Source organism: Tetrao urogallus, assembly GCF_951394365.1.
Source record: "Tetrao urogallus genome assembly, chromosome: 2".
NCBI classification, from domain to species: Eukaryota; Metazoa; Chordata; class Aves; order Galliformes; family Phasianidae; genus Tetrao; species Tetrao urogallus.
In genome coordinates, this window is record NC_136814.1 from 104,829,960 (window position 1) to 104,846,816 (window position 16,857).

At 44.6% G+C, this 16,857-nt stretch overlaps 1 protein-coding gene across 2 annotated transcripts in view; it reads right to left on the reverse strand.

The window, feature by feature from the left end:
• Window positions 1–2,791: 2,791 nt before the first annotated feature.
• Window positions 2,792–16,857, reverse strand: part of INTS9 (integrator complex subunit 9) — a gene marked incomplete at its 3' end in the record, with an annotated part of 64,493 nt that continues 50,427 nt past the window's right edge. For both annotated transcript variants that reach the window (XM_079550109.1, XM_079550108.1), the window contains 3 exons: window positions 6,814–6,912; window positions 4,111–4,248; window positions 2,792–2,968 (listed from right to left, as the gene is read on the reverse strand). In XM_079550109.1, coding sequence (XP_079406235.1) covers window positions 2,792–2,968; window positions 4,111–4,248; window positions 6,814–6,912 — 414 coding nt within the window. The remainder of the gene's footprint in view (window positions 2,969–4,110; window positions 4,249–6,813; window positions 6,913–16,857) is intronic.

The following is a 16,857-nucleotide window of genomic DNA, read 5'->3' on the forward strand; positions in this document are numbered from 1 at the left end:
CGTCCATCTAATTCCACCCCCTCCACTCGCATCCCTCCCAGGCTGCCATGGTTACCTCTGCAGCACTGACCCAGCCAGAAGAAATGCCATTTATTTTTCTTCCTCTGTGCAGAACGAACAAGAGCTTATTTTGTGAGATTAATTAACATTTTTCACTACAGGATCCCCCCAGTATGTTTATTTTTCCAGCAGGCACAAGCTGTCCCTGAGAAAGAAACAAACTGGTTTTCAGCTGCTGGACTGGAGCAGTGAGACGTTCTGCCCAAAACAACAAGAGGAAAAACGTGAACTTTCCCATTGATTGCTTTCCCCAGGAGGGGTGGCGAGGCCTTTGGAAATCCACCAGCTGCCAGTGATGTGATCAAGTATCAGCATGGCTGATAGGAGTCGTGGCTTTGTGCCCCAAATTACAGCATTTGGTGCGACAGCCCCAGTCACAGAAGTGGTGAACCCAGCAAAATGTTTTAGGACCGGTGTGTAGCAAGCCAGAAACACGTCCAGAATCATCCATTGGGGCAGGAGCAGGCTGGAGCTCTCTGGTTCTGTCAATTTAGGCAGCACTGAGAGACTTCCATGGGGCTCAGAGCAGCGGGGTTGGTTTGGCCCAATTGTACACCAGTGGAGTAGCCACTGCAGCTGACACAAGCTGTCTCATGGTGCCTATTTAAAGATTTCTTGAGTATCTTGAGAGCTAGAATGCTTCTTTGTCTAACCTGACCTGCTGTGCAGCGGGGTTCTGCTGGATGGGACATGAGGAAGCTTTTCTCCCCTCACACGCACAGCTGATCAGACTGCATCGCTGCAGCAAAGACAGCAAAGCTTCACCTTCCTGCCCTCACGCACCTGCAGTCAGAGAAACAGTGTGGTTACAGCTCACGTTGGTGAACACACAGCCCTGCGCCGTCTGCTGAGCTGTCACACCATCTGATGGTGGCACTGGGACCTTCCGGTGGATTTAAATCCTCTGTAATTATAAATGCAAATTAGCACAGTCACAAAATGAAGTCTCTGGAGCATTGGGGCCAGTGGGTAACAAGGAGAGGCACTTCAAGGACTCACATGTTACAAGGCGTGTGCGTCCCTCTCCTTCCCACCCTGCCTGCATGCAGTGGCCTTCATGCGTTCAGAACAGTCCTTATGCAGATTTCATCGTGAGATGTGCCCAGTTCTTTTATTCTATTTCCTACTGATGATAAAGGAGCTGAACCACCACAGATGTTGTAAACTCTCACTGGGATTCATGCTTCTGCAACCAGGCTTTTATCGCCCTAATGAGACCATTGCTCTCGTGCCCCGACACACACAGAAAGCCAAGGCACAGATGCCAGAGCCTGGACGACCAATCAAGCAGGAACCCTTAATGTGTAGGAAATATGATGTGCAAACTGCAACAGCAAACAGTTTTTATTACAGAGCTGTTCTCCCACCGCCTTAATCTCCCCAAGGCTGTAAACTGGAGATGTTTTATTTTATAAATATGTACATTTACACACCTGTGGATGTGGACCAGGCAAGCAGATGCTTCTATAAACCACTGGATGTGGTTTCTCCTCAGCATTCTTACTATGCTTTTTATTTTTAACACCAAATAAATACAAAACAATCCCATTAAAAAAAAAGAGAAAACAGCTGTAAATCCAAGACATCAATCAGCTACTTAGCTACTTTTAAAAGCAATACTATTAACTAAGTTTAGGCTCCAAACACACAACTTTGAAAGGGAAAAGCCCCCCCAGCCTGCAGTACAGATGGCTTTGTATAAAGGGCTATCAGAATTTCAACCAGGACTTTGGAATGTGGGGGCTGAAAGATTTTGGGAAGGTAGAAATGAGAGGCACTTAAATCTCACAGGTTTTTGGAGAGCAGGGGGAGTTTAACTGCTGTAACATACATGAGAATGCCTCCCTTCCCAGCTGGGTTTCTGGGTCCCAGATTGATGTTGCTTATCCTCATGCACCCAGTGGAAGCAGTGAGATGGGAATGGAGCTATCTCAGCCCCAACAGCCAACAGATGAATAGGGCACAGAAAGGCAACCAACCATCCTGCCTGCAACTGCAATCCCTCCTGCTGGCACCTCTGCCACTGGTGAGGGAGGGACCCAACATCTCAGGGGACAGATTTGGTCCTAAGAGGTGAGGTGAACATCAGTGAAGGCTTTGAAGTGCTAAAGCTTTACCCAAACCCCCCTGCTCTAGGAGAATGAAGGTGCTCTGGGCACTCTGAAGCTATTGGCCATGCCCAGCATAGTCCCCATTTTCTGTTTGTGCTTTTATGTTCTCTGCCACGCTCCTCTTCGCACCGTATCCAGGGAAACATACACACAGACAGGAAACTGGATGCAGTGAAGGCACAGTGGGTAGAAGAAAAACCAATCATCTCCTAATATCTGAGGCCAATGTTCGAATATTCTTGCAGAGTTTTGTTGGATGAAGGGCTGGGGCACACAATGCTGATGGACTGCATCACACAGATATCTGCACTTGCATATATGGTTTCACCCTGACTTTCTAAATGTACACTCTATTTATTTACTCTGCAATCTGTACCTCCTTTAAGATTCCAGAAAGGAATTTTACAGCACAGGAATCCCCTCTGAAGTATTCCAAAACTGGCTAAAAATTAAATAAAAAACATATAGAGATATTAAAAAATACTAAGTTGCCTCTGCATGAAGAAGAGGTGGTTTCTGGTCTCTGAATGCAGATATTCTCTCTTTGGGATCACCCTCTAAAAGCTCTTTGCTCTGGTGCTCTGAGGGCTCTCCCTGCACAGCAGTGTGGTGTCCATGGGTTAAAATTTCTGCAGGAATTTGAGAACCAAGTCACGCAGCTTCACCCTAAGAGGTTCATCGTTGTCACAGATGATGTGTGTGGAGTCCTCCTCAATCTGAATGAGGGTTTCTGCCTCCTGGAGGAGCACAATGTGGCCCTTGGCTGTGTCTTCTACCTTCACGTCACTGAAGCCATGCTGGATACAGCAATGGGGAGGAAGGAATAGAGAGAGATGTTACAGCAACATAAGTAACAGGGAGAGATGTAAGCTGAGGGAGGAGGAGAGGGAAAGAACAGCTGCAAAATACAGTGGCACTGCAGATATTCGACATCTCTGGGATCAAGAGAGGAAACCCTCACAGGATAAGCAAAATATGACCCTCACTATACAGATGGATTTGCTGCAGCATAGGGAGGCTAAAGTTTTCCACTATACCAATTCATAGCAATCACCAACTTCAAAATCTTGTGAGGCAAAGAGGACGAAAAACTCCTTTAAGTACAGAAGTGAACATCTGCTGACATTACTGCCTCTAGAAGATACGGAGAGCCACCGAATCCCACTGCAAACTTCCTCACAAACAATTCTACCATTTTTCCTATCCATTTCCTTTAAGAGGCCAAGCAGGGGAAAGCTGGGCTCTACAGGGCAGTAACACGCAATGCCTGGGAGTTCAGCCATCAGAACCCTGTCCTGAAGCTCTGCAGGAAGTTTTTCATCATTGGTTGGAGGCCCTGCCTGTGAAAAGGGGCTTTGAACCTGATAATCCTTGGGGTCTCTTCCAACTCAAGCCATTCTATGAGTCTACGATTCTTAGGTCAGGCTGGATGCAGCCCTAAATTGCTTGATCTGGTGGGTGCACAGCAGGGGCCTTGGGAGTGGATGAGGTTCTCCCAACCCAAGCCATTCTATGATTCTATCATCCTTCAGTCAGTCTCCTCACTTTCACAAAACTTAAAATCAACAACTTCGAATTTAGGAACTTAAGAACTTCAGGAATTTAAGCATTTAAAACTCCTCTCCACTGTTCAAACGTACTGGAAATCAGCTGATAAACATGGGAAATTCACATATGCAGTGACCCTAAAGCCCAGCTTCTGTAGGAAACCAGGAGGAAATAAATGACACCAAGCACTTTCGCCAAGACATCTCCATGGGGAAATATTTCCTCTGTTCTCATTGCAGGGATACATACTCTGGCAATACTTTGACAGCTCAATGGCCTCCCTCGATTTCAAGCCACACGAAAATTATTTCCCTCTCTCCTAGCAAAGCAGCAGATTTCTCAGCTCTGCAGAGAACCCCTTGAACCTTGCTTGCCACTAAAGGCTTATTACCTTCTCGAGTGTCTGCACAAACTGGTCCACAGGAATGGAGCCACTCAGCAACGGCTTCAGAGGCTTGCACTCTGGCACGTCATCACTCACTCGTTTTCTCTTCTTGCTGGTGGGGGGTTGCGGTGGTTTGGGAGGGAGCTAATGGACAAAAAGGTGCACAGTAATGCAGTGTATCACATCAGCTTATTATCATTTAGATGGAGTAACAGGTACATGAGAGAGAAAAGGAACGCTGATATTGTTTCCAGTGACCAAAGGGAAACACAGCAGTGCTGAAGGGGAAGCGAGACCCTAGCAATGGCCTACACTGCTGCTCTGCAGGCACAGCATTAACAGAAATAAATTAGCAGCAGTAGTTCAAAGTTCTGGCATCTATAAAGCTTTGCCTGACTCATTTCAGAGCTGAAGCTTTCTGCATTTGAGTACTCTGAAATATTTTCCATGAAACAAGCCCTGAAGAAGTCAATGCCTTGCAGCTGCCCAGAGAAGATGTGGATGCCCCATCAAGGGAGGTGCTGGAGGCCAGGTTGGATGGGGCCCTGATCTGGTGCCTGATGTAGTGTTTAGAAACCCAGTCTGTGGCAGGAGGGGTGGAACTAGATGATCTGCGAGGTCCCTTCTTACCCAAGCCTTTCTGTGATTCTATGATAATCACAGCCTAAAAAAATGCTGTGCTGGGAAACAGGCAAATTCAGAGCAAAGCAGCTACCTGGAGAAAAAGGAAAATGGTTAATTCTCAGAAAAATGAGACATTAGGAAAAAAACTGAATCCAGACAGGCACGAGAGATGCTGCAATGCCAGAAAAATCACTGCAGTGTGATCTGGGTATAACTTTGAGGTTCTTCAGGAAGCTATCTGCTTTAACTCATCCCTGAGAGACTCCTCTGTTAGCAGGGAGGTGGGGGGGAAGGGGGAGCTAACCTGGCACTGCTTGATGCTGTGCACGCAGGCATGGTGTATTCTTAACTGAGTACTGATCATTTCATGGAGATGAGAAATAGATTCCTTAATAAGAGCAGTGAGGAAATTATTTTGTAAAAGAAGTCCAGGTGCCTTGTGCCAAGTCAGTTATGTTGAGGATGTACCAGCACTTGACTTTCCCAGTGACCTAGCAACTCAGTCCTTGGGAAAAAGGCAATGGAAAAAACTTCTCCATAATGCTGGCAAGACCATTTGCCAAAGATGTGTCTGTATACCACAGTGGATCTGCCTGAGGCAGTCCTGATGCCTTGTGCTGTGCTCTGTACACTTCAGGTGACAGACTGGGCTCCTCTCAACTCCACTTCTCTCGCAGTGTGCAGCACCATGCCTGAACCTGCTGTTGTGATATCCATCTGTTTCTTACAACAGGAAAAGAAGGGTGTTTTTCATCCCTGGGAAAGAAACGCCGCCTGCTCGGGCTCTGGTTCCACAGGCAGGGTGTCACTTCACATAAACAACCACTTATCCTGAAGTCTGATGAACCAAGGTGCATGCAGGATGCTATTTATGCATGGATCACTGCACGGCTCTGTGCTGATTGGTCGAGGTTTTTGGAGCTTATCTGCACAGGTTCGGTAGCTCCTAGAGCTCTCAGGCCCAGATGCTGCTTACCTGAAGTTTATGCCTACCTCTAAGTTAATTAGGCATCAGGAATCAGAGTAGAGAATCACAGAATTGCTCAGGTTGGAAAAGACCTTCAAAATCATCCAGTCCAACCGCAACCTAACCATCCTACCCTAACTCTAACAGCCCTCTGCTAAATCATGTCCCTGAGCACCACATCCAACCTGGTTTTGAACACATTCAGGGATGGTGACTCAACCACCTCCCTGGGCAAATGAACCAAACATAAAGGAGAAAGCAGACTCAGACCAGTCACATTTTCACACTTTGATTTTTCTAGCTGCCTAGTGTTATCTAGGGAACCGACCTGAAGAAATTAGGTATCTGCTTTGCTGTGTACTGACGTCAATCTTTAACCACTCCTTATGTCCCTGCACTAACAGCACAAGGACCATAGCAGGCTCTCTTCTCAAGTGTTGTGGGCTCAGCCCAGCTCTGCTGCCCAGGGGGACAGGCAGCATCATGAAACGTGTGGCTTCACTGAGTTCTCTGTACTTTCATGCATCAACAGAGAAAGGTGACCAGGCATCTCCTGCTCAACAGCTCCACCAGGCATCATCTCCACATACAGCACTAATGCCAGGAACTGCAATGGCAGTTAAAGGAGATAGCAGAAAAAGAGGGATTTTCTCCTCACTTAATCTTTGGAGTTCATTCCAAAGGACGTGCTGATTCCTGGGGAGCAGAGCAACTTAAAGAACACAGGCCTTCCAGGTGTCCAATCTTTCACATCATCCTTCCCATCTGACCCTCAATTCTGAGTCTGTGAGAAGCCAGGTGATGCTGATCCTGGTGTACAGGTTATGGAAGACAACAGCCATGATGTGCAGCCTCTCTTCATGAATAATCTCGCTTTCCCTTTTATCTTAGCTGGGCACACGGCCAATGAAAATAGGGTAGAGAGATTTATATGCACCACACTCTCTCCTCCAAGTGTAATTCCTCACTTGCACATGCCAGGACAAAGCATCTGACAGGAATGCTGCTCTGGTGGGGAAAGAGTTGTTAGAAGGGTTGCCTCATGAGAACAGCTGGGGTCCCAGATGGCAGGAAACCCTGTGCAAGGATATTTTTCTCCCTCTCCCATTATACTGTACCTGCAGAACATGCTTGTTGTCTTTAGTATGCAACATGGCAGAAACTGTTGCTAAGGAAATGCCAGGCTTAATCTCCAAGGGCACAAGTGAATCTGCAAGCTAAAGCAAAAGGATTTTATTCAGCAAGTGATAATCTCAAAACTTGTACGAATCCAGCTGTGATTTAAATTGGCAGGAGGATATTTTTAAACATGGACTAATGAACTGTAAACACAAACCCATGGCACAATGACGGAGTGCTCCTCTTACCTGGTTATCCCTCCTTCTGGATCTCAAGTTACTGAACCTTATGTTATCAGGGCAATGAAAGGTTCTCAGCAACTAGGGCAAGTCTTCCAAAACAAGGCAATTAGGGAGAAATCTCATTTAAAAGGGCATCAACTGCTTTATTAATAATTCTCGTCAGTAAAACTCAGTCTAACTCAGCAGCATTTGTTATTTTGTTACCTTGATATACAACATTAATCAGAGTAGTTTCTTTTCAGCTCCTTAGTGCTGCAGCATTCAGGCTGCAGAACAGTTGGAAGAAGAGTCTGTCCTAAAAACACACTGGCTCTATTGACTGGTTTGACATTTTCCCCTACAACACTGCATAAGAACTCTTCCACTGCCTTCTATATAACTCTCCTTTGAAAAAAATAAAATTTAGGCTTGGCTGCAATTTTAAGTTTCAGTGGCAACCTTCCAAGATCCTCAGCACTGAGGGGGTTGGCAGTACATGTGGAGTGGGCAGGACAGCACCTGCTGGGACTTGCAGAAGTTGGGCAGCTGGGAAGCATCTCTTCCAGTCATTCTTCCAAAGGAACTCTGCAAAAAGGGTGTTCATGAACACGGAAAATGATGTTCTTTTCTTGGAAGGCATTCTAGTTGACAACTTACTGGACACCAGGTGCCCTGGAGTGCTGTCTGTGACTGCAGACAGGATCTAGATCTAAAGGAGCAGCTATCAATATGCAGGGCCAGCAGCCCAAGCAGTTTCCAACATCACTCCCAGTAAAGCATGGTCCTATTATCTGCAGACTTAAAGGCAAAGACAATTGAAGTGTGCTCTGTGTCTGTGAGGAAACACTGCAGGTACCTCACAAAACAAAAATGGTTAGGCTGGCTCACACTTTACACCACATGGGTGGAAGGACTTTTCAGTTGTGAAGACAGTTAAGAAGAAAGAGTGTTGGCTATTCTTCCCAAACCCCCCAGTCCATCACCCTCTCTCAAGTAGAAAGTGCCTCTACAAGACAACGTTCATCTGAACTCCACTGCCCTTCAGCTTCAAGCACATGGCATCTCCAGTTGGAGCCAGATGAGAAGAGCTCTGCTTTAAGGTAAAGGAGCCCTCTGAAAACTTCATCTACTTACTGTCATGCACCAATGCTGCACAGCTCTGGAGTCCCAGCTACCACCACTGCCCTGGCAGCAAGGCAACGCCAGCTCTCTTTAAATTGCCAGATGCATGAAGCAGGAAGAGAGATTGAATGGGTTTTAGAAAAGCGTGGTATATTCTCATTTCAGAGAAAAGTGTTCTTGAGGCAATGGAAGATTGAATTCTTCACCAAAGGACATCCAGTACATTTTCATCAGGATCCAAAACAGGCAAGTGACAGAGCAGAACGGAATCGTTCCACTTCCCAAGAAACTACAGGGAGCAGTACCTGACTGCAAGCACTCGTGCCTGATGTAAATTCCAATCCTGTAGGTAATTACTGCATTACTACAAAGCACTAATCCCAGTGGACAGGGAAAAAAGTGAACATCATGTCCAAGAGCTCTCCTACTGGCTATCAAAACATGGAGAAGGCTTTTCTGCTAGCTTCAGCAGAGCACCGTTCAACTTCTAACAACGTCTGAAAATCTTACCTACCCCTATTAAAGGTGCAGCCTACATTTTGAGAGCACCTCCCTGAAATAAAACAATTGGATAGGTGTTTGTGTTGGAAAAACACTGACATTTTAAGGCTGCATTCAAATCTCCTGAATTTTGCACGTATTTGGACTTACTGAATCTTTGAAATCAAAGTTTCATGGAGCAACTCACACAGCTCTCTCTCTGGGATTCTGTTTAAAACCTTTAAAGCAGGAAATCTGAATATAGCCTTCACAGTCTGTTACTGAAGGTTGAGAGAATGCAAAAAAAATACGATAATCATTGCTTTGGATTTCTCCTAGGAACTCAAACCAGTAAAAGTTGCAGCAGGTGCCATGCTGCACTCGGTGTGGTCAAAGGCACTCTCCATTCCCACCACGTTCCAGAGGAGGATTGATAGAAAATAGGTTCTAATGAAGAAGAGCATACGGTAAAATGATAAACACTGTAAGGACAAAGACCCTTAAGAAGCAAAAAGCTGCTTAGAATCAAAGTCCTCTTTTGCCTCTGAAATACTTCGGTATTAACATCTATGCACATTTGAACCACACAGTAAGCAGCAACACTTTAATTACTAACAGTCAAAAAGACAGTCAGACAGATGTCCAGTTTTATCTCCTCTAAGCCACTGCCTCACCTCACAGCCCTCTCCATGTTGTGGCCAATCCCTTCGTTATAGACATTCACTGACCCAAACCAAAAAGGTCATTTAATCACACCTAGCCATTCACCTACTAACACCAGACAGTGCTGCTGTACTCCTTTCAACTGATCTCGAGTCACAGAACTCTTCCAAAATGCTGGATTAAAGAAACCTTTTTCAGAGAGATAGCAAATTTTGTCTGCATTCCAAGCAGTGGCAGCTCCACCATTTCCTCTTGCAAGCTGTTCCAAACTTTAATTTTCCTCGCAGCTAGGAAACCATGTCTTATTTCAAGGTTGAATTTGTCTAACTTTCAGTATCTGGATCTTGTTATGTCTTTGTCTTTAAGACAAAGCCCCCCACTATGCAAGAATAAGTGCTTCTTCGTTGCAGTCATTATCACTAGTGAGATGCCACATAATGGCACTGGGAAAGCCACGAAAGCAGAGCCGCACGGCACTGAGCACTAACAGCACATTAATCAGTCCATGAATATGGATGAGCACTCGGACTGCCTTCAGATAAACCTGTGTGTTCTGTGTATTGTGTATTCCAATTTTTAAATTATCTCCTGTTAAGCAAAGATTAAAACAGTGACTAACCAAAAAGCACAAGTCATCAACTCTCACTTGTAAGAAACTGCAAGGGTTGGTCACGAGTGCAGCCATGTGAGCCTTGGACAGCCAAAGGAAGTTCTCTACGACCAGAGCTCCCCACCTACATCCAACAGGAAAAAAACATTCTTACCACAAACTGCACCTGAAACTTTCCTGACGGATTACATTTCCCACAGGGAAACGAGATCTGACGCGTATCACATGAGCCTGAAGACTGCAGCTGGCCAAAGTACGGCTGTTCATACAGCAGGACAACGCACGCAGACCAGGTCACACTCTGCAGTCTCAACTAAAGCCTTCCTCAAGGACAACTCCCCCTGGACTGCTCTTCAGGCACTGCCTTCGGTCAGCAGCAAGAAAGTCTCCCAATGGCAATGAAGAGCTAACGATGACTGATGACAGGATCCGAAGCTCCTACTGTTAAAAACAAATTGAGGCTGAATAGCTGAGAGAGATGAGCTGGATCTTCACGCTCCAGGCCTACAGTGAAGGGAAATCAGCAGGAACCCCGTTACCAGTAATTAGAATCCCTGGAAGTTTTAAGACTCGAAATGCACTGATGTGAACAATAGATCACAGCACGCACATTTAGAAAGGCGCACAGCTGATTTTTTTTGCATCAGCACTAAAGGTGCTATTTACCAGCTCTGCAAATGTACATAAATGTATACCATCACTGCGTCAGAAGCAGCACCAAGAGTTGCAACTCTGGATCAAAACAGAGAAATTAAAGACATGGAATAGAACTGTGATTCCCCTGGGTGGGACAGACGCATTATAAACTCAGCACCTTGCAAATCCTTAGACTTTCATCTTATAAAAGAATAAAATTGTCATACCTTCCTCGGCCACAGTTTGCACCTCACAATGCACTGGGCAAGGCACTACATGGGAACTGGGGATTTCTACAGCAGCCCTAAGATGGGGAAAGGGAAAAGAAAGGTATCAACTAGTGGGCTGCTGCTGCAACTTCACAAGGCTCAGCCTGGAGCCTACCAGCATCCAGTTTTTACTTATGACCTCAGTACAGAACAAAGAGTGTTCAGTTCTTTGCAGAGGCACCCTTAACTGGAAAGAAAGATCAGGCTATCACAGAGGAAGAGTTAGATGACCTCAAGAATTTGAATTGGAAAACCAAGATGAAACTCAGTAGCATGCAATGCAAGGCCATGGACAGGGCTAATACAGAACTTTGGTCGTGAGCTGTCAGCTGCTGGAAATGCCAGAGGTGAAGGGTCCACATTTATTAGTCCACCCCATGAGAACAGAGTCACAAAGGTGACACAGTCATGAAAAAGCAAAATGCATCTCTAGAAAATATCAGGTAGTTCAAGCAAGGATGAGCTTTTGTTATTCTCTAGGGCTCAGCAAGATCTCATCTGAACTACTTGTAAATTTTGGGTAATTGATGTTTAAGCAGGATGTACTGAAGGGTAGATTAGGGCAGGAGAAACTGCTTTGTAAGAAGAAAACTAAATCATCTCAGCTTGTTTAGCTTAGTAAAAAGAAAATCCAAAAGAAATCTAAAAGCAGAATTTGATTATTGAACACAAACACTACAGGAAAAACACCAACAAAAGAGAAAATCTATTTATGCTAAAACACGATGTTGAGAGTAAGTATGTGCAGATCAGCCATGAATATGCGTAGGCTAGAAATTAGAATGTTTCTAGCCAGCAGAGACTGTGGAGTTCTGAATAGCATTCTAGTGGGAATAGCAGGGGCACAAGTCTTCACAATTGGAAGCTGTTGCCTGTCTTTTTAGGAGGCACATCTTAAACACTACTAGGAACTGCAGCTCATGGGCTCTGGCCATGTAACCCATGAGGGTACTTCTAGGTGGAAACGGTTGCTTACAGTCCTGGAGCTTGCCAGGTGTGAAGAGATTCCCACCTAGATTACAGTCCCTAAAAAGAATGCAATTCACACACGAGAGAAAAATATCCTGTCTCAAGGATTAAAGAAAAGCAAAGATTGTAAAACCTTCCTGTCTTTGGAGGGAGTCCATTTGAGCTGAGCGATAACAGCTTCACAGAAGTTTTTAGAATAAGTTGTCCTCAGCAAAGCATGAACAAAGGACAACCAGCCTCAGCCTCCACCCTTCCACTTGCCTTGCCCCTCACACCTCAGACCCAGTTTCTGATATCCATTACACACCAGAAAGCACTCTCCCAGTATAACTTCAGTAGAAACAGAAATACTCCACATGCTTAAAATCTGTATAATACCCTTTTGTTTACAGGCAGTGGACCTATATAGTCTGTTGGGGGGGGGGAAGAAGAAGAAGAAAATAGAAAAAAACATTGTCTTCATGTTGTTGTCACTCAGTTTTATTTGGAAGGCAGTGTCAGGAAAGGAAGACAATCTACCTCACCTCCTACCTCTCTGCCTTTTCTTATCCCTTCACCACTGAAGTGCCAGAAGCTCTGCTGTCAAATCAGTCAAAACCAGACAGAGAAATGCACAAGAGATTACACTGTGGGGCAGCACATCACACAGACTCAGCCTTGGCTTTGTACCATCTGCTAAACCAGGCAGAGTCTGAGTGCAGGAAGTCTGCAAGTATTTGATCCTGCAGAGGAAACAAAAAGATACGTGGTTGTACACTTACACCAAAATGGGCAAGGTCTGGAGATACAAACATGCCTGTGAACCAACTAGCATACTGAACAAAGTAACAAGCATCTTGTAAGCCATGGGGCAGCAGAACAGAAATTACCTGGGGAATTTTTCTAACAAGCCTTAATGGAACAAGGGCATTTCCAACAGAGAAGAGCAAACATCCCAGAACTAAGAGCACTTCTATGTAATAATTAGTGGGTTATCAGCATCAATGTCTTGTTGGGGTTTCTGCCTCAGATTTTATGCAATTCAAGTGCTTTAAATGAGATGATTGGGTTGTTAAATAACCTGAACCCTTTCCTTCCCTGTGGGTCTGCGACAGATCTCTGCAGCACACTGTAAAGTCTCATTAAGCTCAGCGAATGAAGGATCATGCCATAAATACATGAAGCTGTCGAAATTGTTTGCACAAGTCTCTATCTTAAATTCAGTCTTCTGTAGAGTCAAAATATGGTGGAGAAATAAAGTGGAGGCTGAAGGGGTATTCCTGTGTTTCTGAACAATCAAACAAACCTCTTCTTTTCCATGTACACAGAGCAGGCAGCTCTCATCTCTATCTCTGCTGCTTGCACTTATGCACTGCTGGAAAGTCCCACTAATGGACCAGGGCTCCAGATCAACATGATGAGCTTTATCCCAAACCACAGAGACAAAACCAGAAAGACATAGAGCAACCAACAGGAAACAATGCTGGGTGGGATTGTAGGCATGAAATATCAGCGCATAAAAGCTAACCTCTAGCTTTTTGCTTATACTGTGCATAGAGACAGTTTTAAAGAGCCATTAAAAAAGTATAATGAAGTAGATTTATGGCTGTTTAATGAAGCTCTTCATCAGTATGCTGCGTAGCCTGGAAGCAGGCAGGAAACAATTGTCTGAGGCACTAGGAAGAGGACAATAGAAGCTGGAATCATCAGAAGAAGTAATTAGCCCCAAACCTGAATGAAAAATGACATGCAGGGCAAGCAAGGATGCAAAATATCTTCAAAGCAAAGGCAACTAGCTTATAGATGCAAAAGATGAGTCATCTGAAAGATATAAAAGATCATCAATCAAAACATGTACAATATAAGTAACCAGCTTGTGGGTCAGAATGAGACATTGTTGAAGCTTATTGGAAAAAAAGAGGTGAGTACCTCATTAAAAATGACTGTTACCTTACAGCCAGACATCAACAATGAAGAAACAAACCCAGATATTAATGTGGGCAGGCAAAACCAGGTCGGGAGTAGAAAAGCAGATTTGAGTTTCATTTGATCTAAATAGAACAGTCTGTGGATGAGGCTAACCAAGGAAAAGATGCAGCAAAAAAAAGAAAGAAAGCAAGCTCATTTACTGTATAAATGAGACTACAGCATCCCTATACAAGTAGGAAAACCTGGGGGGAAAGGAAGAGAGAGGCCAGGAGAATGGATAAAGTGAGATCACCAAAATAAGTCGAGGGTTTGCAGAAAGACAGAAATCAAACTCTTTAGTGCCTGGAAGTTGGAGAGGTAAGATGGAAGCCATTTTTCACCACTGTTAAATAAGAATTGGCAAAGTCGTGTGTGGAAAGAGAAGTCAGGACAGGAGGAGGACAGAATGAAAGCTACAGAACCGCCATGAGCTGCCACGTGTCTGTTTTCTCTGCAACAGTTCCCCGTAATTTCACTTCATGTTGGAATGTGCAGTGCACATTCACACTCTCCAGTACTGGCCTGTGTCCTGAAGAACTTGCAAATAGGATGTTTTAAAAACACAGCCCTCACTGAAGTCAGTCCGCTACTGAAATCAAGTGATCCGCACCACTGTTCGGCTCTAATTAAACTGCAGGCACATTATTTGCTCAGACACTACTGTTTAATTTATCTGTTTGCTCCAGAAGGTGTTTTCTATTTTCCCATCGTTCTCCTGTGAACAGACAATACCTACCAATTTCCAGGAAGCAGTCTTTTTAAAAAATTATTTTTCAAAGTGAAAAGCAAATGCTAAGAAGAACAAATTAGTTGAAGCATAAAGGCTTCAGCAATACCTCTGAGAGCCATTTCAGCCTGGTGCCTCGGGACTGTTAAAACCTCTCTCTAAACAAAAGCTGCTCTGAAAGTAAATCTCATTATCATACAACAGCCCTGCTTTGACCTGACTGCTCTTTGGAGAAGTGATCGAAATGCAGACAAGCTCCAGCCCCATCAGGACATTTACAGGAGTCTGGCAGGCACTGAAATAGTTCTGTAAGGAAATTTCACACTACCGTGCTGTCAGTCTGCAGTGACTGAAACCGTGCTGAGCCAACTGTTTGGTTTGCAGAAGCTCTAAAAACTGAGTCAGAGGCTTGAACACATCCCCACTTCTGAAAAAGGACGGTGGATGTTAGCAGAGGGCCCTGTCATTTTTGGCTAACATGTTATTGACAGGTAATAAGCCTTCACAAGATTTGCCAGGAGCCCTGACATGTCATGTCCAGCTGCCACCTAAGCCTTCACAACATCAGAGCTGGTGGGAGCCCACGTGAAACAAATGCCCTTTCCTTGCAGTACAGAAAATCTATGTATTCAGACATCCTTATAGAAGTTTTCCTGGATGAAACTATATAAAAAGGAACATACAGCAGTAAATGGTCTCCACTGGGGAACTTCATTGATCATATTTGCAATCCTGTCTTGCACAACCAGCCCAGCAGATAGGGGAGACACAGCTACCTTTTTTTGCTACCACTATGTAAACTGCCTGAAAGCAGCAGCCTACCCACATCAGCCTCTAAAAGCCAATGTCCTAATGATCCCACTGCACAAAGGGACAGACAAACAGGGCTCTTCTGCTGGGAGAGAAAATGAGGCAAGCCTAGCACAAACAAAATTATTCAGGAGGGCAAAATGTACCACTGTTTATTTAGGTAGTAAGCATTAAAGATAACACGGGGAATGAAAACAGACATCCTTCTCTTATTTACTTGAAAATCACCAATCCTTCAGGACTGTCTGTTGTACAGAATAGGAGAGATTACATAGTTACACTTCTCAGCAGTTTTCAGCTATGCTGCTGAGATTGAGACCAAAGCAAGAAAGGGGGGGAGACAGCATCCCAACCCTCCTCTGCCTTATCACCTCATTGCAGGTCAAGCTGGAAGCAAAAATCAGCCTCAAACAGTGACGCCATGAACACCTGCTGAAAAAGAGACTGTTCAGGGAGACAGTCTGTGATTACTACAAATTTGGCATGACTACTCCTCTAACAAGTTCCCTTGGAAAAAAATGATCAAGATCTCTTTTTGAGGATGATTTGCATACCTCAGTGCCGGGGAATGGTATCCTATTAAAAGCCCTGAATCACTGCCTGGCTCTCATCAAAAACATTCTAACTCTCAAAGAACACCCCAAGGGAAGAAAGTACTGCTCTCCCTCCACTGTGCCCCAGTGTGGCGGGACAACAGCCTTCTGATCTACTTTTTATCACCTTAACCTTTTTAGGAGAGCCGTTATACACCAAGTAGCTTGTTGCATCGAGTTGAGAAGAACAGCTTTGGAACCTAGGGGGAATACCTGGATGTGAAAAATCACAAGAGATGTTTCTACTCCCTGAGCAGACAGACAGCTTTGAAGCTAGGACTCCTGCGTGAAAGCAATTTGACATATTTGACAGAGGAGAAAACAGGCAGATTCTGTCAGTATTCTTATATATGCATCTCATATAACTCTGAGTTAAAGCCAGTGCAATAGAAACCTGTTTTTCTTTTTTGCATGCTTTTTTGATAACCAGCCCCAGCCTGGTGAATACCACACTGTCTATCATGCACACCCTTCCTCCGACATCCCAGCAGTTTTGGGAAGCACTATTATTTCCATGTCCCATTTTTACTACAATCTGTAGAAAGAATCCTTTCACTTTAGAGACATGACACAAAAAGGAGATCTGCAGTTGAGAAATAGAAGGCGTGTTCTTACTGGTGCCGAATCCACAAAGCCTGCTGAGCCTCAAGTGCAAGGGAACTTGCTGCAAACAGCCAGCCCAGCAGAAGAACCACTGACTTGTTTTCTGATGCTTTATAGCTCCATGAGCATAGCAGTGCCTTTGGACTAATAAATTCTGCCAGGAAACTCTGCAGTACTTAGTGCCTTTGTGTTCACTCTTTCTGCTTTCAGTTGCACTTTATATTTGGACTTGTGCAAATCATCCAGGAGGACTCTGACAGAGCACAAAACCCATGCACCAGCATAGCTATGATTTATACACCCTCTCCTCTAATAGGAACTTCACAATGCACGAGGGTTGGCAAATTTCTAGCATATGTGCTGATTTGCATTCTGTTTGCAAGAGAAGCTGAT